Genomic DNA, 27,353 nt, shown 5'->3' on the forward strand with positions numbered 1-27,353 from the left:
TTCTGCTTTGTCAGTGTGCTTCCACTCAAGACTCTTATTTTTAATGGTTTTTTAATCCAGTCATAAACATCTGTTTAAATTATTCTAGGAATGGCTTTTATTTTCTGTTTCTAAATGGCTTGCATATATAGTAGGCATTTTTGCATAACTGAAAAAAAAAAACAAAAACATGTGTATGAACCACCACCTCAAAAGCCAGTGAGAGGCTGGAAAGCAAGACCAGCATATTCGGGCAGGGGGAACCAATCTCTCCCAAGACACCATCAATTTGCTGCCAGCTTGGGCCAAGGAGACTTGGCAGTGGACGCCAGCCTGACTACAATCCAGGAAATGTCACGCCTGTGCCTCTGGTGTGACCTAATAACAAAGTCAGAGTCCCCACAAAGGGTTCTACAACTGGCTGCACAGAAAATATATTCTACACCTATGTGTTGTTCTGTTTTCACAAGAATACATAGATAACAGTGTGATATATCAAATGCAAATTCATTTAGAAACACTCTTCAATTAAGAGCTGGATATTAAACGATTGGCTTCTATTACATACTATTACTAAGATTGGTAAAATTTTATTTAAAATATGGCTTTTCCAATTGACATGTTGAGAATCATTGTTCTAGAAATGCTACAGGGAGATTAAAAAAATTCTTGTTCTCCATTGAAATGTAACTGCATTCTGATTGTTTCACTCACTGCTTGAATGTGAAAATCTTGTACATTGATTAAAGCAAATCATGCTCTATGCATAAATTTACATTTACAGAATACACATTTTAGAAGAAAGAAGAGCAGTTTCATTATAAAGTATGCTATACAAAATGTATCATAATGTCGTATTTCCTGCTGGGTAAAGAAAATTTCACATGAAATTATAAAATAAAGAAGGAAGAAGGAGGAAAGAAGAAACAGAGTATGGCCTTTGAGGGCCAGGGGTAGGAAAGGCAGGGAGTAGAAACTCCTGTCTCATATGGAAGATTCTAGAAACTTAAGTGGACCTGGGACAGCAATAATCCCTCTGTGTTTACTGGCTTAGAAGGGTGAAAGAAAATGCGTCTGTCTCTATGGTGGCCTCAGTCACCACAAATGAACCCCTCTTTGTAAAGGACTGTGCAAATGGTAAGGCACTTTTATCATTCATTTTCCTCCTTTTCCTGCTTCTTCCCAAGTTTTGAGACATATACACACTACTACATATAAAACGGATAACCATTATAATAAGGACCTATTGTGTAGCACAGAGAAGAAAAGTTAACTCTTTCAATACTCTGTAATGACCTATATGGGAAAAGAATTTTTAAAAGGGTGGGTATATGTATAACTGATTCACTTTGCTGTACAGTAGAAACTAATATTTTAAATCAACTATACTTTAATAAAAATTAGAAAAAAAAATCTATTGTACAAGTACATCACCGAAGCTGCTGCTTAGACATCTGAAAAGGAAGCAAGCAATGTGGAGAATGGAATCTGTGGGATGTGGGTGTGATGGCAGCTACTCTGGGCTTTCTGAGGCAGCTATGGCAGCAGTTTAGCAGCAGAATTCAAGCTCCCAGTGTCGGGTGCCAGCTGTGTGAACTCCCGTGTTTGCATCCCATAGAAGCAGTAGTAGCGTCTTCTCTGGATCAGCTCTACAGTATAATTTGGGTGCACATCTGACTATGCATGCTCCATAAGTAAAGATCTCCAGTTCTCCCAGAGATTCTTTGAGTGTTACCTATCCTTTTGGTAAATTCATTTTATGCCCAAGTTAGTTGCTACTGCTTTAACTAAGAATGCCCACAGTGGGTAGACCTGGGAACAGAACACCGTTCTCTGAGGTTTGAGTCTTCATTACGTCCAGCATGGGCCGTCTGATTAGGAGTCAGGTCATAGCCGCTATGTCACTGAGTTCTTCCCAATTGGTAGCACTTGTCAGTTTCTGATCTTGTGGGGACATAAAGAAAAACACTGGATACATCTTCTGAGGTTCTTGCCATCTCCTTAGGATTTATTGTGCATGTCTACACTACTTGACTAACAATAGTCTCGCTGATCTTAGAGGGAGAAAAAGAGAACAAGAGATCTGAAAAACTCTACAAAAGGCTAAAAACCATGTGGGTCTGGAAAGGTGTGTGCCCACTGCCAATGGGGAGCAAAAATTACAATAACCTAAAAACAGATGTCTTTTTCCACTCTGCCCAAGATTTTCAGTATCACTGATGATACCTGACCAAATATGAATACATTAAGTCTATGCTCCCACTAGAACCATACACAGTCAATTCTGATTGTTCATGGCAGTGTGTTCTTTAAGCTGCCATAAAAAATAAGCGAGCAAATACTGAAGCACTGTATCCAGGGGAAATACAGGATTAAGTTCCTGGGAACTCAGGTCACGACATTTGATCAGTTGATCAACACATAACCTTGTTTTACGTATGTTTCTGTTTATGAACACATCTTATCTAATATATAAATTGGCTTTTTATATGGACCATTTTTAAAGTCTTTATTGAACCTGTTAAAATATTGCTCTGTTTTATGTTTTGGTTTCTTGGCCCTGAGGCATGTGGGATCTTAGCTTCCTGACCAGACACTGAACACGCACACTCTGCCTTGGAAGATGAAGTCTTAACCACTGGACCACCAGGAAAGTCCCTAATATACATTGTTGATTCATTCGTATTGAAATCAGGGGCAACAACACTACAATTCATACCTGAAGGAATCTTATCTAACACATGTATTTTCTCCATAAGGCACATCACAGAATTCTTCTACTTAGGAATGCTAGACAGCACATCAGCACTATGTTTTGGGGAACATTTTGAATAGTATAATCACCACCACCAACAACAAAAAAAGAGCTCAATAATGTGAAAAACATGGCACTAAATAGACCGTGAAAAGAACACTTTGTTTAAAGTATGAGAGCTGAAACAAAAAGGCAGAGTATCTTTTTGATTTGGCCTAAGCTGGGACTATACATGTTGAGCAACTCAAATTTTTCCTCCTTTGTTTATATCTGTGAATGATTGTGAAAATGCTGTTGAGTTTTGATTGGGGGACTACAAATAAATTTAAGTAAGTAGGCAAATTCACACATATGGAACTTGCAAATAAAGGAACAACTGTGCTCTGTTCCCAGAAATATTCCTACAAACCATGAATTGCTTTTGAACACTGCTATCCCACATTACCCTTTTGAATTTATGTGTCATGAATCTGTAGGAGCAATGTAAATTGCAAAGAGAAAACAATCCCCAGTTTTGAGAAAATTAATTTGGGGTTAAATTTTAATGTGCTAAGAATGATCTGTGGTAATTTCTCTATTAGCAATCTGGAGGCAAATATTTCTGTAAGATTTCTTGTTCATCCATTAGAAAGGAGCTTATTAATAAAGACATCCTACCAGCTTTTCATCTGGATGCTTTCCACTGCCTCTCACATTTTCATTCAATAGATGTTTTGTTTTTAAACATGGGTGCAAACAGAATATTTGTATTAGTTAACATTTCTTCTGAACTTCTCCATGAAATTCTCATGTGTATCATTTTAAATGAGTGTACAATATTCCACCGAGCTGTCAAATGTTTTGATGGCTTCCAGTCCCTGGGTTGGGAAGATCCCCAGGAGAGAGGAAAGGCTACCCACTCCAGTATTCTGGCCTAGAGAATTCCATGGATGGGTTGCAAAGAGTCAGACACAAGTGAATGACTTTCACTTTCACTTTTTGCTATTTTAAATAGCTCTACAATAAACATTTTTAAAGAAAAGTTTTCATTTTTTTTAAACATTTTTTCCCAGAGGATAAATTCCTCAGGAAATGGGTGAAGAAAGTAAGTATCCTTGATTACTAGTAACTATAAATTAACTGAGGACTTCCTTGGTGGCTCAGATGGTAGAGCGTCTGCCTACAATGCGGGAGACCTGGGTTCAGTCCCTGGGTTGGGAAGATCCCCTGGAGAAGGAAATGGCAACCCACTCCAGTATTCTTGCCTGGAGAATCCCATGGATGGAGAAGCCTGGTGGGCTACAGCCCATGGGGTCAAAAAGAGCTGGACACGGCTGAGCAACTTCTCTTTATAAATTAACTAAGTCCCTTCAGAAAGTGATGAAGAGCTTTCCTGTTTCCCCAACAGTTCTTCAGCTTTGGTTTTTTATTTCTTTAAATTTGCTAAATTAATTGCTGTGAAGTTGTATCTCATGATTGTTTTAGTTAGTATTTATGTAATTACTGGTGAAGATAAAGAGCTTTTTAATACACTGATTCAGTCATTCACTTAGTCAATCAACATTTATCAAGTCCCTACCAGGCAACCAAGAGACCCGGTTTACTCAGATACAGTTTCTGCCCTTGGGGAACCTCCCCTCCTCCGGCCTTTACTTTTTTACAAACTGCCTAGTAAAATTCAGCCGTCTGACTATTGGAGGCTGTGTCATCTCTTAAACTTTGAATAAACACTTATCTAAATTCAAACAATAAATCTTTTCCTATTATAATGCCAATAGCTTCCCAATTGATTTTTTTCCTTAATTTTGATGGTTAAGTTGAATAATTTTAACTTTAAATAGCCAGAAATGAATCATAATCAAAATATTTAACAACTGGCAAGATAAAATATTAATATATAATAAGCCAAAAACATTTAACCAAAATATATTTAACATCCCTTTTAGTTGTTGAATTAACTACATCTTAAAATATGCATAAATGATATGTTATACAGAAAATGATTTTCCAAAATATTCTAGAAATTTCCAAATCAATTGTTGATTTTTTTTTACAAATTGTTGTGGTGATCTTAAGTTGATATAGCTGTCACTTAGCTAGGTGATGCCCCTGTTCAAACTATAGATCCACATCAGTGATGTCACCATGATACTGGCAGTCACAAAAACTGGTGTCTTTGTTGCAGCTGGGCATCCTACAGGCCCTTCACTGCAGGTAGACAGCTGGATGCCAGTGGTTACTGGATGGCCTCTGTCTGCTCTGCTACCACTGCAACTCCAGGGAGCCCTGGGCCAGAGAGAGGACCTGCCTTTCCTACTGCCCCCCAGACCACCAGCCTCTAGTTGGCACTCCTCCCAGGTCCATTACCACCTCCACAGCCACTGATGGGCAACATTGTTAGGTTCTTATAACTTCAACGAAGGATAATTTCTCTTCACCAGCTGATACGAAAACACTGCAGTATTTGAACACTCGATTCAGCTCTGCTGTATCAGCTGATGATTAGCCTTAGGCTCCCTGTGAGACATATTTTACATGAAATGATTACTCAGAAACATAATTCCTGCAGATGTGACACCTGCTTAGATAACAGATCCTAAACATTCCCAAATACTTCAGACGGTCAACTTGGCAGGATATAGGAACACACTGGAATCATCCTTAAATTGCTCCATATTTGAACTCTGCATGCACTGGCTGAATATCTGACCCAAATGAACCAAGCCCAAAGTCAGCTGATGAGAACACTTAAATGCCAGGAGGCACACTGTGAATACGGAGTTCCTCTTTTCTGCAATTAGACAACCAATAGACCCAAATTCTTTAAGGTCGAGTCCCATTGGCTGGGAAGAACTGAGCACAGTGAAAGTTCAGTGACCGAGCAGTTTCTCTCTGCTCTTCCCCAGATGATCGCTCTTCTTTCAGAGAACTTGGAGACAAGGAAATGGGATAGCTCTCTGAGAGTAAAACTATGAAGTCTGTTAAAAAAAAGTCTTCCAAAACTCAGAAATAAGGAAGAATGATTACTGTGTACCCTTCAATGTCACACAAGAGCATTGTCTAAAAAGCTCATTTGATCACTGTAAGAAGGACAGCTTTTTTTTTTCTACTTACTATTGATTAGGGCCTGACTCTGAAGCTAGACAGATATTTGTAGAAAATCGGTAAATTAGAAATGGCATTTTTTTCTGGTAGAGATACACACAAGTTGATTTAAAAAACAACCCCAAAGCTTATGTCTTTATTGCCCTATAGGATATTAACCAGTTTTATATATAACTTGAAAATATTATTTCAGCATTCTTTCTCTCATAGACTATACATACTTCTTATATCAATTTTTTCATTCACTCTTTCCTTTAATGAGCCAATTAACTCTTTGACATGTGCTCAATATGCATTTGGATGAGATTCATGTTTTTAATTTTTTCAGAATTGACTTTGACAATCATAGCTTGATGGGTGCAGCGGAGATTTGCAAAGACATCAACAAAGAGACAGCATTACGTACTTTCAGACAGATCTGACTAGACTGATGGCAGTGACTTGACTGAACTAATATCATTACCTGTCAGTTAGGAAGGGGAAATGGGCGAGCCAACAGTACAGGCTTCATAAGTAAACATCCATCCATCAAAGCGATGACCAAGGGGATGCGGTCCACTTAGCAGGTACACGCCTATGTCTTCACTAGGTGATCAGCCTGATGCCATCAACGTTCAAACCATGTACTGAGCTCCCTTTTTCTCATTTTCATGCTCACTGAGTAACCTCTGGGTTATAAGATGGTTTCTCAGGCAGGGAACTGACTCACTGGTCAGGCCAACATGAGTAACCCAGCCAGTCTGTAGGTTCATTTTTCATTGTAGATTAGTAAATTATCATTGGCATGTGGTTTTAGATTCCAGTTCTTTGTGGAACCTGACAGCGTGTGTCTGTGTTGGGACTTCAGTCAACTCTGGTTCTTCAACTAGATCAAGTTTCTAGGCCTGCAAGCTGTGGCTGACCCCAGAATATGTGATCCCACCAAGGGAAATGCCAGCTGGTCATAATTCTGGTGACAGTGCTTCTCAAACTCTCTGTGGTTCTGGACATGTTTTTGGTTCACTTGTTTGTTTTTGATTTTTAATCCCTGTGGACCAATACTTCTATAACATTTAATAAAAATACATTTCCAGGAAAATGCAATTTTAAAAGAGCCATAGAAAATGTAGGCCCATTTTTTAAAAAATCATTAGATTCAGCAGAATCCAAACTGCTCTGCAATATAGAAGTTTCTTTTAAAAGTAGAAAAGTTGCTCAATTTATGTACTCTCAGGTCAAGGGACTTTACTTCATCTGGGAATTTGTTAGAAATGCAAATTCTTGGGCCTCATCCCAGATCTACTGAAGCAGAAACTCTGGGGTGGGGCCCAGCCATCTGTGTTTTAACAAGATCTTAGGTGACTGTGATTTTTTGCTCATTTTTACAAGACTCACTCATCAAGAATGAGTACACATCAGAAACCACAAGCCCAAATGGCAAAGGGGCCAGGCAGGGACAAAGATGCAGTTTTGATAAGATGAGGATGCTAAGGAAATGGAGAGTCCCTGGCAAACTGTAGTCTCAATGTTCCACATAGAAGCCTTCAAATACACACACACTCACACACACAGACACACACACAGATACACACCCGTCTCTGGTCAAACGAAATTTCTACTGGCAAGTGTCAGACCCCAGTCTACTACTTTTTCTACATGTGGATTTATAGAACTCGCAGCCTTGATAAAATGATGAGTTGCTTTTCCCCCAATAATTGTTTATACTCAAGAGTATTCGATATTAAATCCTACATATATGAAGCCTTATTCTTGAGGTCTTCTCTGTCACAATAATCTATGTTTCCATTTTTAATTCTGGATCATACCATTCTGAACTGTGAGACATTTTAAATCATCCTTGCTATCTTTTGATAGTTTGAAAATTAATTCTCACCAATTAGTTTTAAAATAATTTTGCTATATTCCACAAAGTGTCCTGTCTTAAAGTAACTAACTGTTACTTAACTGTGAGTTCACCTGGTGAGGGGTTAGGGAAAAAAGAGGTCTTGGGTCCCCATCCCAGCTCTACTGCTCAGTAAATCTGTCGCTTTGTGCAAGATATCAAGCCTTGGCCTGTGCAATGGCAACAGCAATGTCTCCCTCACAAGCCTGGTATAAGAAATTAGTAAAACAACACATGCAAATCACCTGTCAGTTTGCAGATGATTCAAAACACCACTGCCTTTTTCCCTTCTTCCCATTCTCAAACATGGTAGCCCCTCCTCTTTCCTATATGATTAACAGTTTCCTTTATTTCCCAGAAGAAATAAAGAATCAAACAATCCTGAAAGTGATAAATTTTTCCCTTTGTACTTCTTGCCTATGATCTAATTATTTTATATACAGAATTTTTACTACAAGTACTTTTGGGTGAGTTGTATTATGTTCATAAACTATGACATATATTTTCTAACTTTTTCCTCATTGAAAGTGTCTATGTGTTCAAGAACATACTTTTGAAACTTCCTATAGGTCTGAGAAAAATATTTTCCACTGTCAACAAAAATAAAAATAAATAAATTGGATTATGTCAAAATTTAAAACTTCTGTGCAGCCAAGCCCACAATTAACAGAGGAAAAAGAAAACTCATAAAGTGGAAGAAAATATTTGCAAATCACATAAGGAGTTAATATCCAGAATATATTAAAAACTCCTACAAATCAATAATAATAAACAAACAACCCAATTAAGAAATGGGCAAATGACTTAATATACTTTTCTCCAAAGATACAGAAGTGGTCAGCAAGTACTTGAAAAGATGCTCAGTGAACTAATATGCTTTTGCTTGTGTACTTTTGCTGAGAATATAAAATGATACAGTTATGGAAAACAGTATGGCTGTTTCACAAAAAATTAACAATATACATATCATATGATCCAACAATTCCACTTCTAAGTATAGCCCCAAAATAGGGTCTTGAAGAGATATTTGTATACTCAACCATTATTTATAATGGCCCAGAGCTGGAAGCAAACAAGTGTCTATCAGTAGATGAATGGATAAATAAACTTTGATACACACATACACACAATGGAATATTATTCAGACGTAGAAAGAAATTCTGATATGCTATAAGATGAATAAACTTTGAAGACATTATACTAAGTAAAATGAGGCAGTCACAAAAAAATTACTGTGAACAAATATACTGTATCGGTTCAGTTCAGTTCAGTTGCTCAGTCGTGTCCGACTCTTTGCGACCCCATGAATCACAGCACGCCAGGCCTCCCTGTCCATCATCAACTCCCGGAGTTCACTCAGACTCACATCCATTGAGTCAGTGATGCCATCCAGCCATCTCATCCTCTGTCGTCCCCTTCTCCTCCTGCCTCCAATCCCTCCCAGCATCAGAGTCTTTTCCAATGAGTCAACTCTTCGCATGAGGTGGCCAAAGTATTGGAGTTTCAGCGTTAGCATCATTCCTTCCAAAGAAATCCCAGGGCTGATCTCCTTCAGAATGGACTCCTTGGATCTCCTTGCAGTCCAAGGGACTCTCAAGAGTCTTCTCCAACACCACACTTCAAAAGCATCAATTCTTCGGCGCTCAGCCTTCTTCAGAGTCCAACTCTCACATCCCTACATGACCACAGGAAAAACCATAGCCTTGACTAGACGGACCTTAGTCGGCAAAGTAATGTCTCTGCTTTTGAATATGCTATCTAGGTTGGTCATAACTTTTCTTCTAAGGAGTAAGCGTCTTTTAATTTCATGGCTGCAGTCACCATCTGCAGTGATTTTGGAGCCCCCAAAAATAAAGTCTGATAGTTTCCCCTGTTTTCCCATCTATTTCCCATGAAGTGATGGGACCGGATGCCATGATCTTCATTTTCTGAATGTTGAGCCAACTTTTTCACTCTCCACTTTCACTTTCATCAAGGGGCTTTTTAGTTCCTCTTCACTTTCTGCCTTAAGGGTGGTGTCATCTGCATGTCTGAGGTTATTGATATATACTCCAATATGGACTTCCCCGGTAGCTCAGATAGTAAAGAATCTGCCTGCAATGCAGGACACCCAGGTTGGATCTCTGGGTTAGGAAGATCCCCTGGAGAAGGGGAAGACAATCCATTCCAATATGCTTGCCTAGAGAATTCCATGGACAGACTATAGCGTTGCAAAGAGTCAGAAACGACTGAGTGAGCGACTAATGTTTTCCACTTTCCATACTCTTATATGAGGTGCCTAGAGTAGTCAAGTTTTTTACAGACAGAAAGTAGAATTGCTGTTGCCAGGGGCTAGGGGCAGAAAGGAATGGAAAATTACTGTTTAAGGGGTACAGAGTTTCAGTTTTGCAAGATGAAAAGAGTTCTGGAAGTGGATGATGGTTGCACAATGAAAATGTGCTTAAGATCACTGAACTGTACATTTAAAAATGGTAAAGATGGTAAATTTTATGTTATGTGTATTTTACCACAATTTCAAAACAAAAAACCTCAAAAAACCCAAGATGTTTATTTCCCTTTCTCTACCTTTAATTTTGTCATAAATCATAATAATTCTGCCTTACTGTTGGTACCATCCTTGCTTTAGTTCCTTCCAGCTTAGGCCTGAGCTGGGGATGGCCCAAGTCCCAGGAAAGAGGCTGTTCAGAGGCTGTGAGCTCAACCAGAAAATGGCCAAACCTTAGCGGAGGCAAGGCCAAGCAAAAGCTGATGGGCAGCAATGTGCTGGGAGAGGGAAAGACATTGTTTACTCCTCAAAGAGCCTTGAAGCAAACGCTTTTTTGTCAGTTAATTTTCAAGACCAGAAGCATGCAGCAGAGACAGGGGAAAGTCTCAGAAACAGTCTAGTCCTTGAAGATGAATTCTAGAGTAGAAACAGGTTTCCAGAAAGCTGACAAGGCACTGTCAGAGATGGAGATTTTATACACACACTACCCTTCCTCCCCCTTTTTTCCCACCATTTCTCTCAGCGGCTGAAGGGTAAATACACAGAATTTGAAGGGTTATCCTAAATAGCAGTCTGGATCACCCTTTCTATTTCATTTCCACCAAATCCTCATGGTGTCACAGCTAGGACCTAGAAGGCAGAGCTGACCATGTCTATGTGTTGTAGCGGGCTATCAAAGAAGTAGGAAGAAGCTCCTCAAAAAAATAAAAAGAGGCGCTTCCCTGGTGATACCGTGGTGAAAAATCCACCTGCAACACAAGGAATGTGGGTTTGATCCCTGGCCAGGGAATATTCCAACCATAAGATGTGCACCCCAACTACTGAGCCCGCCTGCTACAGCCACTGACGCCCATGCCTTAGAGCGCATGCTCACAACACAGGAAGTCCATGCACCACAACTGGAGACTAGCCCCCACTCACCACAACTGGAGAAGGCCCATGTGCAGCAGCGAACACCCAGCACGGCCATAAATAAATAATAAATCTTTTTTTAAAAAATTAAAAGTAAAATTACCATATGATCCAGCAGTTCCTTCTCGGGGTATTTATTCAAAGGAAACAAAAACATCAACTTGAAAAGATATCTGCATCCCCATGTTCACAGCAGTATTATTTACAAAAGCAAAGACTTTCAAGGAAACAGCCTAAATGTCCATCAATGAAGAGGTAAAGAAAATGTGATACACACACATACAATAGAATATTACTATAAAAAACAGTGAAGTCTTGCTATTCGTGCCAATATGAATGGACTCGGAGGGCATTAGGGTAAGTAAAACAAGTCAGACAGAGAAGGAAAGCTCAGTATGCTTTCACTTATAAGTAGAATCGTAAAACAAAGCAAATTCCCCCAGTACATAGATGGAACAGACTGGTGATTGCTAGAGGTGAGGAAGGGGTTTGTGAAAAGGGTGAAGATGGTCAAAAGGTACAAACTTTCAGTAACAAGATAAATAAGTCCTGGGATGTAATGTACAGCAGTGCGACCAGCATTAACAGTACAGTTTCTAAAAAAGATCTTAAAAAGTTCTCATCCCAAGAAAAATAAATTTGTAACTGTATGGTGATGCATGTAAACTAGACTTATCTTAGTGACTGTTTTGCAATATATTCATACATTGAATCATTACATTGTATGTCATACATTCTAAACCAGTGTGTTATATGTTATTTATGTCTCAATTTAAATAAAAAAGAAGAAAGCAAGGGACAGTGACTTGGCCATAGCAACACTTGTCTGGTAAGTGCTTCCCTGTGGTGACAGAGGCTGCAAACTTACAGAACGGAAGGACTCTGCAACGAAATCAACATTTGTATTCAGTGTACTTCCTAACGTGTTGTTGTTGTTTTTACTGGTATTTTAAATTCAGACAAAGAACCTTCCCTGGTCTTTTGTGGCTATTTTGTTTGGCCCATTGGGCTTTTGTTGGCGCTATTATTTTCACACTTTTTCTTTCTTTTTCTTCTTTACTTCTTCTCCCCTCCCTCCCTCTCTTTCTCTGCCGTATGTGGGATCTTAGTTACCCAACCAGGAATAGAACCGGTGTTGCCTGCAGTGGAAACATGGAATCCTAGCTACTGCACTGTCACGGAAGTCCCTTCTTTTTCAAATGAGTTATCTTTTCAGCTTTGTTTCATGTTACTTTCTTGTGTTTTTTCACTTTTTATTAAATAGGGATGAGGAAGCAAGGAAAGAAGTCTGAGGACAATCTTTCTTCCTGGCCAGATCTGTGGTATTCGTGCCTATACTTACCCCAACACACATCTACGTCAGACCCAGCAAAACCTAAATGCAGGGGCTATTTCTGTCCTTAAAATTATTCATGCAAGGCTTTCAAAAGAACCACTTAGAAAGAAAGACATTCTCTGCCCTTTCCTGTATAATTTAAATACTTCACAATCATTTGCAAGCAGTAATATTAGCCTCAAAGGTTGGAATAATACCACTCCAAAATTTTCAGAATATGAGATCTGTAAACTAGAATCTGTGGTCTCTAACATAGGTTACCACAGTTCAGAGACAATTCACTTGAGAAACCAGGGCCATAGATGGAAAATAAAATAAATGGAAGCAATACCCTGAGAGCAAGAACCCTATAGAGAACACTCAGAGTGTTAAATCCACAGTGAGAGGGTCTCTCTCCCTTTCATACAGACCTGCCTCCCAACAACTTCATTTCAAGGCAGGACTAGGAAAGAACGTCATTATGATGCAGATACTTCCCACGGTCTTCCTTTAAAACATTATTCCTTCAGCACATTGCAGGGCATGCAGTTGTTATAAGCTATCAGATTCTGGCCTCAAACATGGCAGCGCCAAAGCCATGCTCTGCCTGCCTGACCCCACTGAGTTCCATCTAGCCTTTCACCAAAGGAGTTCCCTGCCTCCTCCAAAACCAGATAAGAAGGGACCCAAGCAATCTGGTAATAATCTCCTCAGGGGAATACAGACTATGTTGCAAATAGGCTTATGTCCCTGGAAAGCAAAGTTGATCGCTCATTTACCCAGCCAGCAACTTTTTCATCAGTTAAACTTCTCAATCCATCTCTCCTTCTTGAAGCGACCATGAGAGTTCTGATTCAACTGCAAGCTTGATTCCATCTGTAAACCTTGCTCAACAGACATCTCTTAATTCTAACATTATCCTTTTTACAGCAGAACTTCATTCCCACAAGCCCCTCTGGAGCTGTGAGTGACATAACCCTGCCTCCCACATCTGTCTTCATTCTTATTAGCTACAGGAGCCATCACTTTTACAGCTGTATCACCTTAGGAAGTCTCTTTCTTCCCAAAGATGATTAAGCCAAGGAAATGTATACATTTCTTAACTATAAATGAATGAATAGTGTGACTGAACTATATCCACTCCAGATAAAGCCTGACTCTCCAACTCTACTCAGTAAACCCAGAGGTATACAACATTTACTCTTAAATTTCAAAAGGCCAAAGCTTTTCCCTGGCCCGAGGGCTCTTGGTTTACACCCGATGATGTTAACCTTCACTCCTGGAACGCTGCCTCACCAAGAAGAGACCTCACTCCAGAGTCACCACTTGTACATTTTAACATTATTTGCTCAGGTGGCACTAGTGGTAAAGTGCTGTGGTGGTAAACCTGCTAACACAAAAGGTGCCAGAGATGCAGGTTTGAGCTCTGGATCGGGAAGATCCCCTAGAGTAGGAAATGGCAACCCACTCCAGTATTCTTGCCTGGAAAATTCCATGGGCACAGAAGTCTGGCGGACTACAGTCCATGGGGTTGCAGAGAGTCAGACACAACTGACCACGAATGCAAAAAAAAACAAACAACACACACACACATATACACAACCCTGTTCCTTATGCTTCTAAAGGTTTTCCTCTTTATCCATTTTGTTGTGATATTCTCAGATATTATTATTCTCCATTTCCTTATAATTTAATATATCATAGTTCTGCCTTATATTTTAATTAACTTTTAAGTACATCTGTTTTGTGCAGATTAATTTTATATCTGTTATGATTGTTATGTTTGGACAACTATCTTTATTTCATCTTGTTTTTGCTATTTATTTATGCTTAATACATGCCATTGGTATTAAGCACTGTGTATATACTTCTTTCTCCTTTCTTTTGAAATATGTTTGTTGGAAAGCATTGAGTAAAACGATTTTCACTTAAACCACATCTGTACACCAACTCACACACAATCATGACAATCATCAAATTCATTTTTCTGTTGTTTTCTACATATAGCCATATAATAAACATCATATCCTTAGACTTTTATTGCATAAGTAAAAAAAAAAATTGAGTTACAGGTTTCAGACCTTACCTGTCTTGTCGTATTCTTAGTTTTTAACTGTTACTCTGAAACTTCTGCTTTTTCTGTGGGGTCAGAAAGACATGAATTCAAGTTCTACTACTTATCAAAGCAGGGCTTCCCTAGTAGCTCAGCTGGTAAAGAATCTGCCTGCAGTACAGGAGATCCCGGTTCAATTTCTGGGTTGGGAAGATCCCCTGGAGAAGGGATAGGCTACCCACTCCAGTATTCTTGGGCTTCCCTGGTGGCTCAGACAGTAAAGAATCCACCCACACTGTAGGAGACCTGGGTTCAATCCCTGAGTAGGTAAGATTCCCTGGAGAAGGGAATGGCTACCCACTCCAGTACTCTGACCTGGAGAATTCCATGGACAGAGGAGCCTGGTGGGGTACAGTCCATGGGGTCGCAAAGAGTCGGACACAACTGAGCAACTTTCATTTTCACTTATCAAAGCAAGCTCCTTAACCTCTCTGAGACTGTGTTCTCATCTGAAACAGGGAGATCATACCATCAGGGTTTTTGAAGAGTAAATGAAAAAATGTCAAGAACTTGATACATAGTAGTTGCTCCCTAAATACTAGCTCCCTTCTTCTCTTCCTTTTAAGCTTTAGATCACAGTCTTATTCTGAAATGGGATGATGTGGTCAGAAGCATTGATCTCTCTTCAGTTGGTGTTTTCAGTCTCCCATCTTTAGTTGATAAGGCCGCTACAACATGAAGTTCTTGTTCTGGATCAAAGTGTAAGGTCAGTGACAATTTAGGGTTGGTGGGATATGTGAAAATCTTTCTTTAGCTTTCCCAAATGAATGATACCTTGCCTGGATCATTCTTTTCCATAAAAAGAACTGCAGATGTTGTTTCATTTCCTTGGGGAGTTCATGGTCTTAATTGTGGCTACATCTGAAATCACTATTTGAAAGTTATCTGGACTTTCTTTCCAAATGTTTTAAAATTTATTTTTCACTGAAGATTGAAGATATGAATAGTAAATGTCTTGATATCTTTCTCAGGGTATTCATTTTCACTTATAGGCCAAATCAATTCTGAAAATACTTTTACCTTAAATTATTGATTCTTCAAAATGTATTTCTTTTATTGGGTCAAGTATTTACTTATTATTTTTAAGTTGAAATACTATGCTCAATTTTCTAGAAATGAGTTATTTTGATTCATCAGTGTCTATGCACATTTATTTAAGCAACCTAATTTTGGAATTCATTTAGTAGTTAATAAGCATACCTCCCTAATTAACTATTGATATTTAGCAGTTATCAATGTATTCTTTACTACTCTTAGACATGTCCTTATTTGTAGTATTGCAATTTTACTACATGGCCTTTGGGTCACAGCTTTATATCTTCTTTCTTATCATTTAGGGCATAGTTGAATCATTTTTGAACTCTGAGACTTTGTTGTTCTGAATCAGACAATTTTCAAGTTTATTGTTTGTAATTTTGTTCCTTGTGATTGTAAAGTTATAAATGAGTTATTTTTTTAAAATTAGTTATTTTGAAAACTCTTCTTTGATTTGTTTTCTGAATACAGAGGTTGTACTATTGAAAAATTTTTTGTGTGACATTTTCATTGGCATTTTAATGGGTTTAATATGAAGAAGCCTGTCTGCACTGCCACTTAGGCTACTGTTTTCCAAGAAGTAAAAATACTTTTACTTGTAAACTCTAGCCTTTAAAAGTAAATACAGGAGTACTGTAGATGTTTTTTAAACTGATGATGAGTTATTATCTGATAAGTAATTTTCCTCATCTACTTCATATAAGTGAGGTTTTATTTTCAAACGAACCTCTATACAAACAGATAAAAGTATGCTTCAAAGAAAACAGAAATGTAACTACAGTCATTAGTTTCCTCTAAGACCCACCTTTAAATAAGTCATGGCCAATCTAGCACTGAGAGAAGAAACGAACGTGCCTAATCACACAAAGTTCAGAGCACAGCCTCTGTCTGCCCCGTGGCAGCAAAGCGGGAATGAGGTCAAGCGGCACAAAGCTCTTCTTTAACAGTCTGTAAGTCAGCTTACCACATCCATCCCTGGAGACTCCTCTGTACTTTAGCCTGAGAATAAGTTTTAGCCTTAAGAGTAGAAAAGTTATTTATATTTATATCTTTTATCTAACCATTTAACCAAATTTCCAATTCCAAAAGAAATAAAAACTCTTACATACTGAGGAACACATTTTAGAAGAAAGTTCAGTATTTATTTGAAAACCATTTGACAGTATTTTTAGAAGATATAAAATAAGACTTGAACAGAGAGACATGATTCCTGGATGGAAAAAACTGAATATAAAAAAGTTAATCCTTTCCAAATTAATATATAATTTTAATTCTATCTTAAGCAGAATCTCCAATGACATTTTATATTGAAACAAAATCAGTTTAACCCTTATATGGGAAAAAAATACCAAATAATACCAAGATATATTTTAAAAGAAGAGTAAAATAGGACTCAGTTGCTTCTCTGTATATTAAAGCCTAAAATATAACTATCATAATCAAGATAGTATCATATTGATACAGGAATAGAAACAGACCCAGGAAATATAATACAAGGTACAGAAATTGATAGATGTATATGTGAAACAATATAGGGCTAAAGTTGCATTTGGCTTTATAAATAAAATACATGGTATTATCAGACTGGCTATATATTTGAAAGATCATAACGTTATACTCATATATCATACCATGTACAAAATATATTTCAGATGGATTTAATATATATATAAATAAATAAATACAAGCATTAGAAGAAGAATTAGAAGGATACTGGCTTAGATAGAAGAAGCCTTCTGAAGATAGAAACCATAAAGAAAAAGACAGATATATGTGACTAAATATTAAAAAAATTTTGGAAAGCAAAATATAATGTAAACAAAATCAAAGACAAATAATATACTGGGAAATAAACAACTGTGTCATATAGAACAAACAAAACATTACTATCATTAATAAACTAAGAGCTCCCAACAAACTGAGGAGTCAAATCATCTTAAAGAGGCATGAGCAAAGGATATGAAATAACAATTCACAGAAGAATGCAAAAGAAAAATAAAACGTGAAAACAGGCTCAACTCACCAAAATTCATGGGAATATAAATGAAAATAGGATACCAGTTTTCACCCAGAAGAGTAATAATACTCAGTGATGACTAAATACAGAAAACAAGCATTCTGACACTTGCTAATGGAAACCTGCACTGTTACAACTTTTGGGGAAAGGAATCTGGCAATATACTTTTAAACTGGAGATACATGTGTCCTTTGACTCTGCCCCCTGTTGCTCCCCTGTCTTGGGATTCAACCAGGGTGAAGAACCACAAGCCACCCAAGGGAGACGTTAATTTTTCTCCACAGGGACGGAGGAGTGAACATGATGCAATCACTAATGTGAGTGAGTGAGAGCCACGCCTATGAGCTAGATGAACGTCTGTGACATTTACCATGAAAACACAGCCGCATGGTAACGCTTACATTTGAAAGATCCTCAAAGATCGGATACGTGTGCATGTGTGATTGAACCGTATGAAATTGCTGATATTCAACTCTTTTTGATCTAATAAAATGGCAATCTAAGTCACAATCTAACATAAGTCTATTACATGTTTACGAATATGAAAAAAATGTGGAATGATATACCCTATCATTAACACTGGTAGCCTGCTGGGGGGAGGGTAAAAGAGGAAAGGAGAAATTAGCTTCCTCATACATCTTTGCAATGTTTTACTTGTTGAAATTTTTGCATATCAAAAATATCTAATAAAGAAAAAACAGGAAAGGAACAAGACTCTCAGGCTGGCTATCACTTGGAAATATATCTATTGGCAGAATCTAGTGATGGTCCATTTAATTCAAATGTAGTGAACAAACACATTTATTTTCTTGTCTTTTTCAATAAGATGATGCAACATAAAAACCCAACCAAATATTTGTTAACCAAAACAAATTTCAGAATTTGCAATAAGACTAATAAAAACAAAAATTCAGAGAACATTAAGTGTTGACAAGTGGAGCAAAAGTCACATTTTTACACTGCTAATGAAGAGTGAATCGGTGTAATCACTTTCAAATGACTTGGCATTACCTAATAAATTTGAGCATTGCATATTGTATGACCTAGCAACTGAATTCCAAAGTATACATCCTAGAAAAACTGGATGAGGACTAAGACCCATGTACAGAGTGTACTGTGCAGCATTTTCATGAGAGCAAAAAGCTGGACAGAGGATGAGATGGCTGGATGGCATCACTGACTCGATGGACGTGAGTCTGAGTGAACTCCGGGAGTTGGTGATGGACAGGGAGGCCTGGCGTGCTGCGATTCATGGGGTCGCAAAGAGTCGAACACGACTGAACTAAACTAAAAAACTGGAAGCAACCCAAATGTCCCAAATGGGTTTAACAGAAAAAGTATGGGATATTTCATACACAGGAAGAAATACTGACGTACTAATTAACACTAGATAGTAGGGAAAATGAGTGAACTTCAGCTGCATATACCTACCTGCTGCTGCTGCTGCTGCTAAGTCGCTTCAGTCATGTCCGACTCTGTGCGACCCCAGAGACGGCAGCCCACCAGGCTCCCCTGTCCCTGGGATTCTCCAGGCAAGAACACTGGAGTGGGTTGCCATTTCCTTCTCCAATGCATGAAAGTGAAAAGTGAAAGTGAAGTCGCTCAGTCCTGTCCAACTCCTAGCGACCCCATGGACTGCAGCCCACCAGGCTCCTCCATCCATGGGATTTGCCAGGCAAGAGTACTGGAGTGGGTTGCCATTGCCTTCTCTGATATATTTACTTAGTTAATCTCAAAATGTAATGTTGGGTAAAAATCTAAGTCAGAGAAAAAGTATGATTCCATTTCAAAAAGAGGTGACACTAAACAATTTAAGAAAAAGCAGGGGAATGACAGGTAAAAGAAAAATAATCCAGATTATGGCTTTCCAGGAAGAAGGAGAAAGGAGGGGCTGGAAGGAGCAAACAGGAGTCTTTAAAGATAGGGAGAAAAGTCAGGAAACGTATGCATGTTTCACCAATAGTCTTTAAGGTGTACATGTGTATACATCCATATATTTTCAGGATGTTTGGTGTGTTTCACTCATACACACATGTGCAAACAATCTAGAGCTATGCTTGCCCATGCCTACAAAGCCCATCCTATTACTAGAGAAGTCACTTAATCATCTTACAGGAATGCTTTGCATCGCAGATGTTTAATATATAAATGAACAGATATATTTTAGAGTAATACTCAAAAGGAACAGCCCTGGGAGTCATATTCTTCCAGAGTCAGGGTAAAGTGGAAATTTCTCTTACACAATTTTTGCAGTGCACCAGAAACTGGTGAGACTGTATCAGAAAATCCAAGATAAACACACACACTGACATAAAATTTTTCAAATCACCTTGGGAAAACTTTGTTAAATCACAGCAAAAAGCAAAGGGAACATTTCTGGGCAAGAGTTACATGGGTTTTACTTTCACCCTGGGTAATCCTTTGATTTACTTTCTAATTTAAATTACATGACACCAAAACTCAAGTTTCGGCTAGTAAGATTTTCAAAAGCAGGGGGAAAACATGCCATTTCTCGACTACAAATCTTGAGGACCCAGGAAACACTGATTTATTGGGAACAGACCAGATGAAGCTCTATTTCCAGATATTACAATGTTGGTCCTGATTCACAGCAGTGGAGCAACTAAAAGCCTTCTATATAAGGTGGTGTTTTACCAGGTGAAGGAAGACAATTAGAAAGGGAGGAAGTCTGTCCTTACTCCCATCCTCCACAGCTGCTGGAAACCAAAGCTGTTCCTCTAATTGAATCACTGCTAATTCTATGCTACTGGCTTCTTTCCTTTCCCAAGGATTATTTTGAATATTTGGACGTCTACTTTGTCACTCTGTTCTGTCTATTGCTGTTAGGAGTTTGGTAAATAATCTGATTTAGCTAAGATGTTTTACCGACAGGATATCCTGTATCTGGTTAACTAAGGCTAGAGGAAAGAGTGGTTAGACAATCTGAAAGCACGTTATTTTTAAAAGGAAAGGAAAAGACAAAAAAGTCAAAGTGGCTCCAGGCCCTTCACCATCTCAAGTAAACCAAAACAGTATGATACTGAACTACCTCCCCAAACATGACTTATTTACAGATGCGACATTTTTACTTCCTTGCTAGAAAGTTCCACTTCATGCTCATGACCTGGAAATACAGGTGCAGCACGATCAATGAGGTAAGCAGCTCTAAGTTTTCTCTTTAGCAAGTGAAAAATGGGAAATTAAATTAATTGCTGTGCCTGAATACATTTCCTTCAGCAAAGTTGCACAGATTGCTTTTTTAAAAAATCAGCTTTTTTGAAATACAATGCACATAAAAATTTACCCTTTTAAAGTATACAAAATTCCGTGATTTGAGAAAATTTTTAAATTGTACATCCAACACTACCATCAAATTCCAGAACATTTTCTTCACCCAAAAAACAAAGTCCATAGTTTTTAAACAGTCAATCCCCATTTTCCCCTCCCCCACCCCAGGTCCTGCAACCATGAATCTACTTTCTGTATCTATAGGATTTTCCTGTTCTGGACATTTCAATAAATGGAACCATAGATTACATAGCCTGTTGTGCCTGGTTTCTTTCACTTAGCATAATCATTTCAAGGTTCATCCATATTGTAGTATAAATCAGTACTTCCTTTTTATGGCAAATAATATTCCATTGTATAGATATACCATAATTTTATCCATTCATCAGTTGATGGGCATTTGGGTTGCTAATTTATGATAAAGAACAAAAGAAAGTCTAGAAAGCAGAAGGAACTAGCCTTCAGCTCAGAACTAAGCCTAAGGCTGGGGTTAATAGACAACTACTGTGATACTTGCTTTTACACTCCATTCCTATAAATCATGTTACGCCTAGATTATGTTAGTAGGAATGTCAGCAGTCTTAACATGGGATATAAAATTTTTTCTTATACTATTATTGAGGGAAGAAGAAGGAAAATAGAATTAAAATATACTTGAGTAAACTCCTTTGATAGGTGAGCAGATAAATTGTGGCATACCAACACTCTAGAATATTACTCAGTAATAAAAGGAATAAAATATTGATACATACAGCATGGATGCATCTCCATGTAATTATGTTAGCAAAAGAGGCCAGGCAAAAGTAAACATAATATATGTCTACATTTACATAAAACTCTGGAAAATGCAAACTCTTCTAGAGTGACAGAAAGCAGATCATTAGTTGCCTGAAGATGGGGAAGGGAAAGGAGAGATTGTTACTGAGCATGAAGAAACTTGTTTTTTTTTAAGAAACTTTTACATGGATTTTTTCACTGCTTTGATGGCGGCTATACTTCCATGGATGTATGCAGTCAATATTCTTCAACTTTAAATAGGTATCATTCTTCATATGTCCATTATATTGCATGTCAATTATGTTTCAACAGAGCTGTTAAGAAACACTATTTTTTAAAAACAGAGTATACCATTCCCACCACCCCAAAAAAAGTAGGCTTCCCCAGTGGCTCAGTGGTAAAGAACCTGCCTGCAGTGGAGAAGACACAGGAGACACGAGTTTGATCCCTAGGTTGGGAAGATCCCCTGGAGGAGGGCATGGAAACCCACTCCAGTATTCTTGCCTGGAGAGTACCATGTACTGAGGAGACTAGCAGGTTACAGTCCAAAAGTTCAGAAAAAATTGGACGCAATTGAAGCAACTAAGCACACACCAAAAAAAGTGAGCATATGGAAAACGCTACTTTTAGTTTGCAGATATGGTTTCAATTAATTCTGTAACAAGTTAAATTACTCTCATTTTACACACAAGGAAATTTGAGAATGTGAAAGCACAGAAGGTTTCCAAGATGGTCAGTCAGTACTAGGCTGAGATCTCAAAATCCATGCCCTTTCATTACACCACACTGCCTTTCACTGTTTCTGTTATAGACCCAACTCTGTTCTGGGATCCTTGGTCCAAGCATTTCCCAAGTCAGGGAGTTTCTGGTCCACAGAACTGTATGCTTTAGGGTAGTACTCCAAATTTGTTTGTTTGTTTTTTTCTTTTTTGCCCATCATTTTATGCTGCCACAAATACCTTTCCAATTATGGAGATTTATCCGATTCAATTGATTTACTCATTCTCAGTGGATCAGAATGGTTAATCTGGATTAGATCAAGGCAAGTAATCCTGGTCCCTAGGTCAAAGGAGTGAAAATAATTCATCTGAGATTAAAAGCAAGCTGGACAAAAACAAAAACTGCCTACTCAACCCACCAGAGGTGGATGCCGTACTTCTCTGGGACAGAAGTCACTCCCTTGATTATCAGAGGCCCAAGAATGTGGACTATTCAGAGTTGCTCTGAGGCGTCTACTTACTTTTCACCACCCCTTCCTCTAAACTTGAACTTTGAGTTGAGGATCCCATCCTATGTCTGAGCAGGACAAGCACGAAGGTGGTTTCATCACCTCCTTACCTCCTCCTGATCATGTTTTTACCACACAAACAATGGAAGTCTCTCCAAATGCTACCAACCGCATCTGGGTTCATTTGAACATGGACTAGGAAACTAATTAAATACAATTAATGAAAAAGTGAAAGCTGGTTAAAACAATTTTTTGATAAGACAACTTAGATTTGGGGGAGAAGAGGGTGTTATTTCTTTCACGGAAGACCTTCACAATGACGATTAACTGTGGCAAATATCTTCTACTTGCCTCTCCAAACCCATTCTCCATTCCGTCGTACCTGGCTCTACACTCTAAGAGACTAAACTGCGGACTCGACAGCCAGCTTCCTTGTTCATTGTCTTCCAGTTGACTTTAGTCAATAGTGAGCACAAGCAGATAGGAGGAGAGAAGAGAATTATTTCAGGGCATTTGTTTCCCAGCACCCCTGCTGGCAGGATCATTATAATTGGGCCACATCCCTTTCCTAGAGGCCGCAGTTCCAGGCAGGAGGGTCCTCTCCTCCTAGCCCTCATCCCCTCCAGGTCTAGGACGGTAAAGGAGCCCTGAGAAGGTACATCCTCCCTTGTGGTTTCCCTAAACTCTGTTCATGTCCTTATAGATATTCTCTTTATTAAGCTCTCCTAAAATTAATTGACTTGAGGATGTCAATTGTTTTCAGTGCAGCTGACAGTTTCTGAGGGTTAAGACTATGCTTATTCAGGAAAAGAACTTATTCCAAGTTCTCAATTTATATGAAAACACTGACATTCATGAGGTTGAAATCAAGCCCAGACAAAAATAAATAACAGCAAGGTGAGATGTGGAGTAGGGTGGTCAAACAGCACCAATTCGCCCTTCCTGCCTTGGCAATTCTGTAAGGCAAAAGAATAGATTTGTAAGAACAGTGAAGGTGGTGGATGTATTTCTCAGATTTTTAAAATATGAGAGATGTTTGACATCCAGTTGCTATGTCATGCTTCTTTACACTTACTGATCATACTTCTATGGTACCTTCGACCTTTCTGCATATGACATTCCACTGAGATTGAGACTTTAAACCACTCTTTCTGTTTTAATGGTCAAATATAAAGAAAGGTACATTTGTTACAATAAAAACTGCCTAAACAGCAAATCAAGGAAAGAGAACAGATTTCAGAGGTGCCACCTGTTTTCTCTCATTGATAAATAGTATCATATACAGTGAATAATGCTGTACAGGTGAAGTGATGCCTCCTGTGACGTGCATAAGATACAATCTCAAGTAGACTCTGATTAGAGTTTATATATCAAAGATATGTCTATTAAGGTAAAAGATGGATTTTGATCCTATCTAAGCCCCAAACTAAACTCCCATCCCAAGAACTGCCTCAACTATGTCATAACTAAACAGAATAACTACTTTAAGGTTGAATTTCTTTGATGATGCCAAAATACCATTTAAAATCTGTAAAGCTCTTTTAAGTAAAAAGGATAAAATGTTGAAATATTAATACGATGCTTTGTTCATTTTTGTTTGGTTTGTGTTAGTGTGTGTGTGTGTTTACCATAGATTAGGACAGGAGATAGAAAAGAGGAACTCACTGGATTAACCTGAGCCAGTGAGGAAAGACCTACCCCTGTATTTATGATGGGTATTTATGATGGGTATTTATTTATTATGGGTATTTATTAGAACTTAAAGAGTATTTGAAAAGGGATACCAAAAGAAAATCTGGGAGTTCTGGCAGCTTTCATTTACTTCTACATAACACCAGATGGTTCTTACAAAGCTCTCAACTCTTATTTTTTAAATGAGTGGTAGCTTCATTCTTTCAGCTTTTCCCTAGCTTAATACAACATATCAATGAATAATACTATCTTGTATTTGTACAGCATTTTAAAATTTACAAAGAACTTTCCTATTCATTATCTCAATTCACTTTTACAGTATTTCACAGAAAATATTAAAACCCCCATTTTACAGATGAGTAAACTAAGGCCTCAAAATAATAGGATTCTTTCAGTAGCAACTTGAATTAGGTTAGGTAAAAAAATGGGAATATATTGGTTCACTTCAACTGGATGGACGGACGCCAATTCTCACTGGGCTCTCTTTCCTTCCCTTTATCTCTCTGTCTTTCTCTCTTTTGCTGCCCCTCTATGCATCAGACTTTACTCTTTCAGGAGACTGAAGCATGCCCTTAGTGATTCTTTCTACAGTGAGGCAGGAAAGGGTGGGACCTCTCCTCTCGCAACCTGAGTTGAAAAATTTCAGAGAAAGACTCTATTGACCCTTGCTGGGTTGCATGCCCACCCTTTGAACCAACTCCTCTGGCCAGTACTCTCCAAACAAGCAAAACAGACACGGCCAGCTAGGGAACTGTGAGCAGGGCATACGGGCTGCATCTTGCCCAAGGAGCAGAATCAGAACGACTTCCCAACTGGATCTTCAGACTGTAAGCCTAACAGCCTCTCCTTCACTTCTGGCCTCTCACTACAGGGACCCTATGGAGTTCCTCTCTTCCTCACAGTTGCCAGTGCACTCTGGTTCAAGGCTTGGAAAAGACCTCAGATTCTCGTCCTGTTCCTGTCACTTGCCATCTGTGTTCATGGGCAAGTTACCTAACCTCTGGGAACCACAGCTTCCTTCTTTGTAAAGCAAAGTAAACAATTTCTGTATCACAGGGTCATCAAAAGGATAAAGGGTGACAACATACTCCAGATGACTTTGAAAATGATAAGGAACTACCTTAAGGTCTATTACTTGCATTCTGTATGTAAATCTTACAGAGGCTAAAATTACACAGTAACAGTCTTCAGTCATCATTCTCCCCGCCACCAGCCCTCCGTTAGCATCACGTTGCTCCTGACATTTTTACTCTTTAAGGAGCATCAAATGGTGTCTTGAAAAGATTTAGTCCCAAAGAAAAGTTTAAAAACAGATGGTTTAATGGCACTCATCGTACCTTCTCAGTACAGATTAACCAAGAGATGGAAAATTTTTGGAAGACACACAAGACCAGTATTAAGAGTGGTTATCTCCAAGGAGTGGGCTATAAGTTGGTGTTTGGAAAGAACTTCTCTTTTTTACTTATTCCTGTGTTTACTACTTAAATTTTTAAAAATCTTACACACATATTCCTTTAATAAAAAAAACATTGAAAAATTACAGGGTTAGTTACTACAGAAATTGAACATAGTATATATCTAATATAGAATCTGACACTTAAGAAGCTTTCCATATTTCCTGCTTACTGATCAAACTAAGTGTTTTTAGTTACCACCTATCCAGCTAAGTGAAGTCCACTTCACTAGACTAAAAGCCAGCTCTAATCTCTATGAAAGTACATTTTCCATTCATCATATTGTGAGGAATGCTCATACCCACCTGCTGAGGATATGGTTTTAAATTCTTACACCTTTACACACCAAAACTAAAAACTACCTTCTTAATGTCCAATTATAAAACAGTATATTCAGCTACCTCTCTACGCTGTTACTGCTGTTTATTAACATCAGAGGATGCTAGACTTCTAGGAACCATTCTATCTTATAGCGGAGGGTTTGTATGTTATTTCTAAGGAATTAAAGGTTACATGGCAGCAGATGCCAAAACTAAAAGACAGATTTAACTAGCATTTTTAAAAAATGATGCAACAGCTACAAAGCTTGGATGCTGTGCACCAGCTAAGTGCTATACTGGTTGCCTAGTTACATCTCTGCAAAAGGTCAAAAAAGTTGTCTCTAAATCTAGAAGGAATTAAACCTTAAAGTTTTACCATTTTACCCCTATGTAGACATCCCTCAAAATAAATGCCCATTGCACTTTGATCAGCTGGCAGCACTTGGGAATATCTAAGGAGATGTTTTAATAAAAGACATTTCTATATATGAAATTTGTTACCATGCTTACATTTCATTGAAGTTGCAACATCTGGACTCTTTCTGTTTTGTCATACCCAATTGAAGACCACCACTACAGAGTATTAAAAAACTTTCCAACTTAGTTGATATAACTTGTAAAGTGGAAGTGGAAAAAGTCCAGTGTTTTAAATTGTTAAACTTCAAAAAAAAATTTTTATTGCAATAGCTTTGTAAATTATAGGCCATTTATAATTAAGCAACAAAAATATGTATCTTAATAATAAACAACTAGTATCTTAACTCTTTGAATTTCCTGACTGGCTCTGCTGGCAGACACTTTTAAGTCCAAATATGTTCTCCTAGTAATGGCACAGGACAGGACAACAATTTTGGTTTATAAATCTAAAAACATGAGTGTATTAAAATGGATGAGATTTCCTCCAGAATTTGAATAGGGAGAAACAGTCTTTTTTTTTTTTTTCTTTCCTCTTGAAGTTCAGCATTTTTATTTTGAGGTAAAAATTCACAGAACATGAAATTAATCATGGACCACTTT

At 38.1% G+C, this 27,353-nt stretch overlaps 1 protein-coding gene across 4 annotated transcripts in view; it reads right to left on the reverse strand.

Annotated features, from left to right (window-relative positions):
- Positions 1-27,353, reverse strand: part of GNG2 (G protein subunit gamma 2) — a 131,928-nt gene that overhangs the window by 78,107 nt on the left and 26,468 nt on the right. The window contains exon 3 of one of the 4 annotated variants that reach the window (XM_013967073.2): positions 14,499-14,551. The exons of the other annotated variants lie outside the window; for them this stretch is intronic. Within the exon in view, the coding sequence (XP_013822527.1) occupies positions 14,522-14,551 (30 nt within the window). The 3' untranslated portion in view covers positions 14,499-14,521. Of the gene's footprint in view, positions 1-14,498; positions 14,552-27,353 lie in introns of those variants that run through there. 4 annotated transcript variants of the gene reach the window in all.

Source organism: Capra hircus, chromosome 10 (assembly GCF_001704415.2).
Source record: "Capra hircus breed San Clemente chromosome 10, ASM170441v1, whole genome shotgun sequence".
Lineage (NCBI taxonomy): Eukaryota > Metazoa > Chordata > Mammalia > Artiodactyla > Bovidae > Capra > Capra hircus.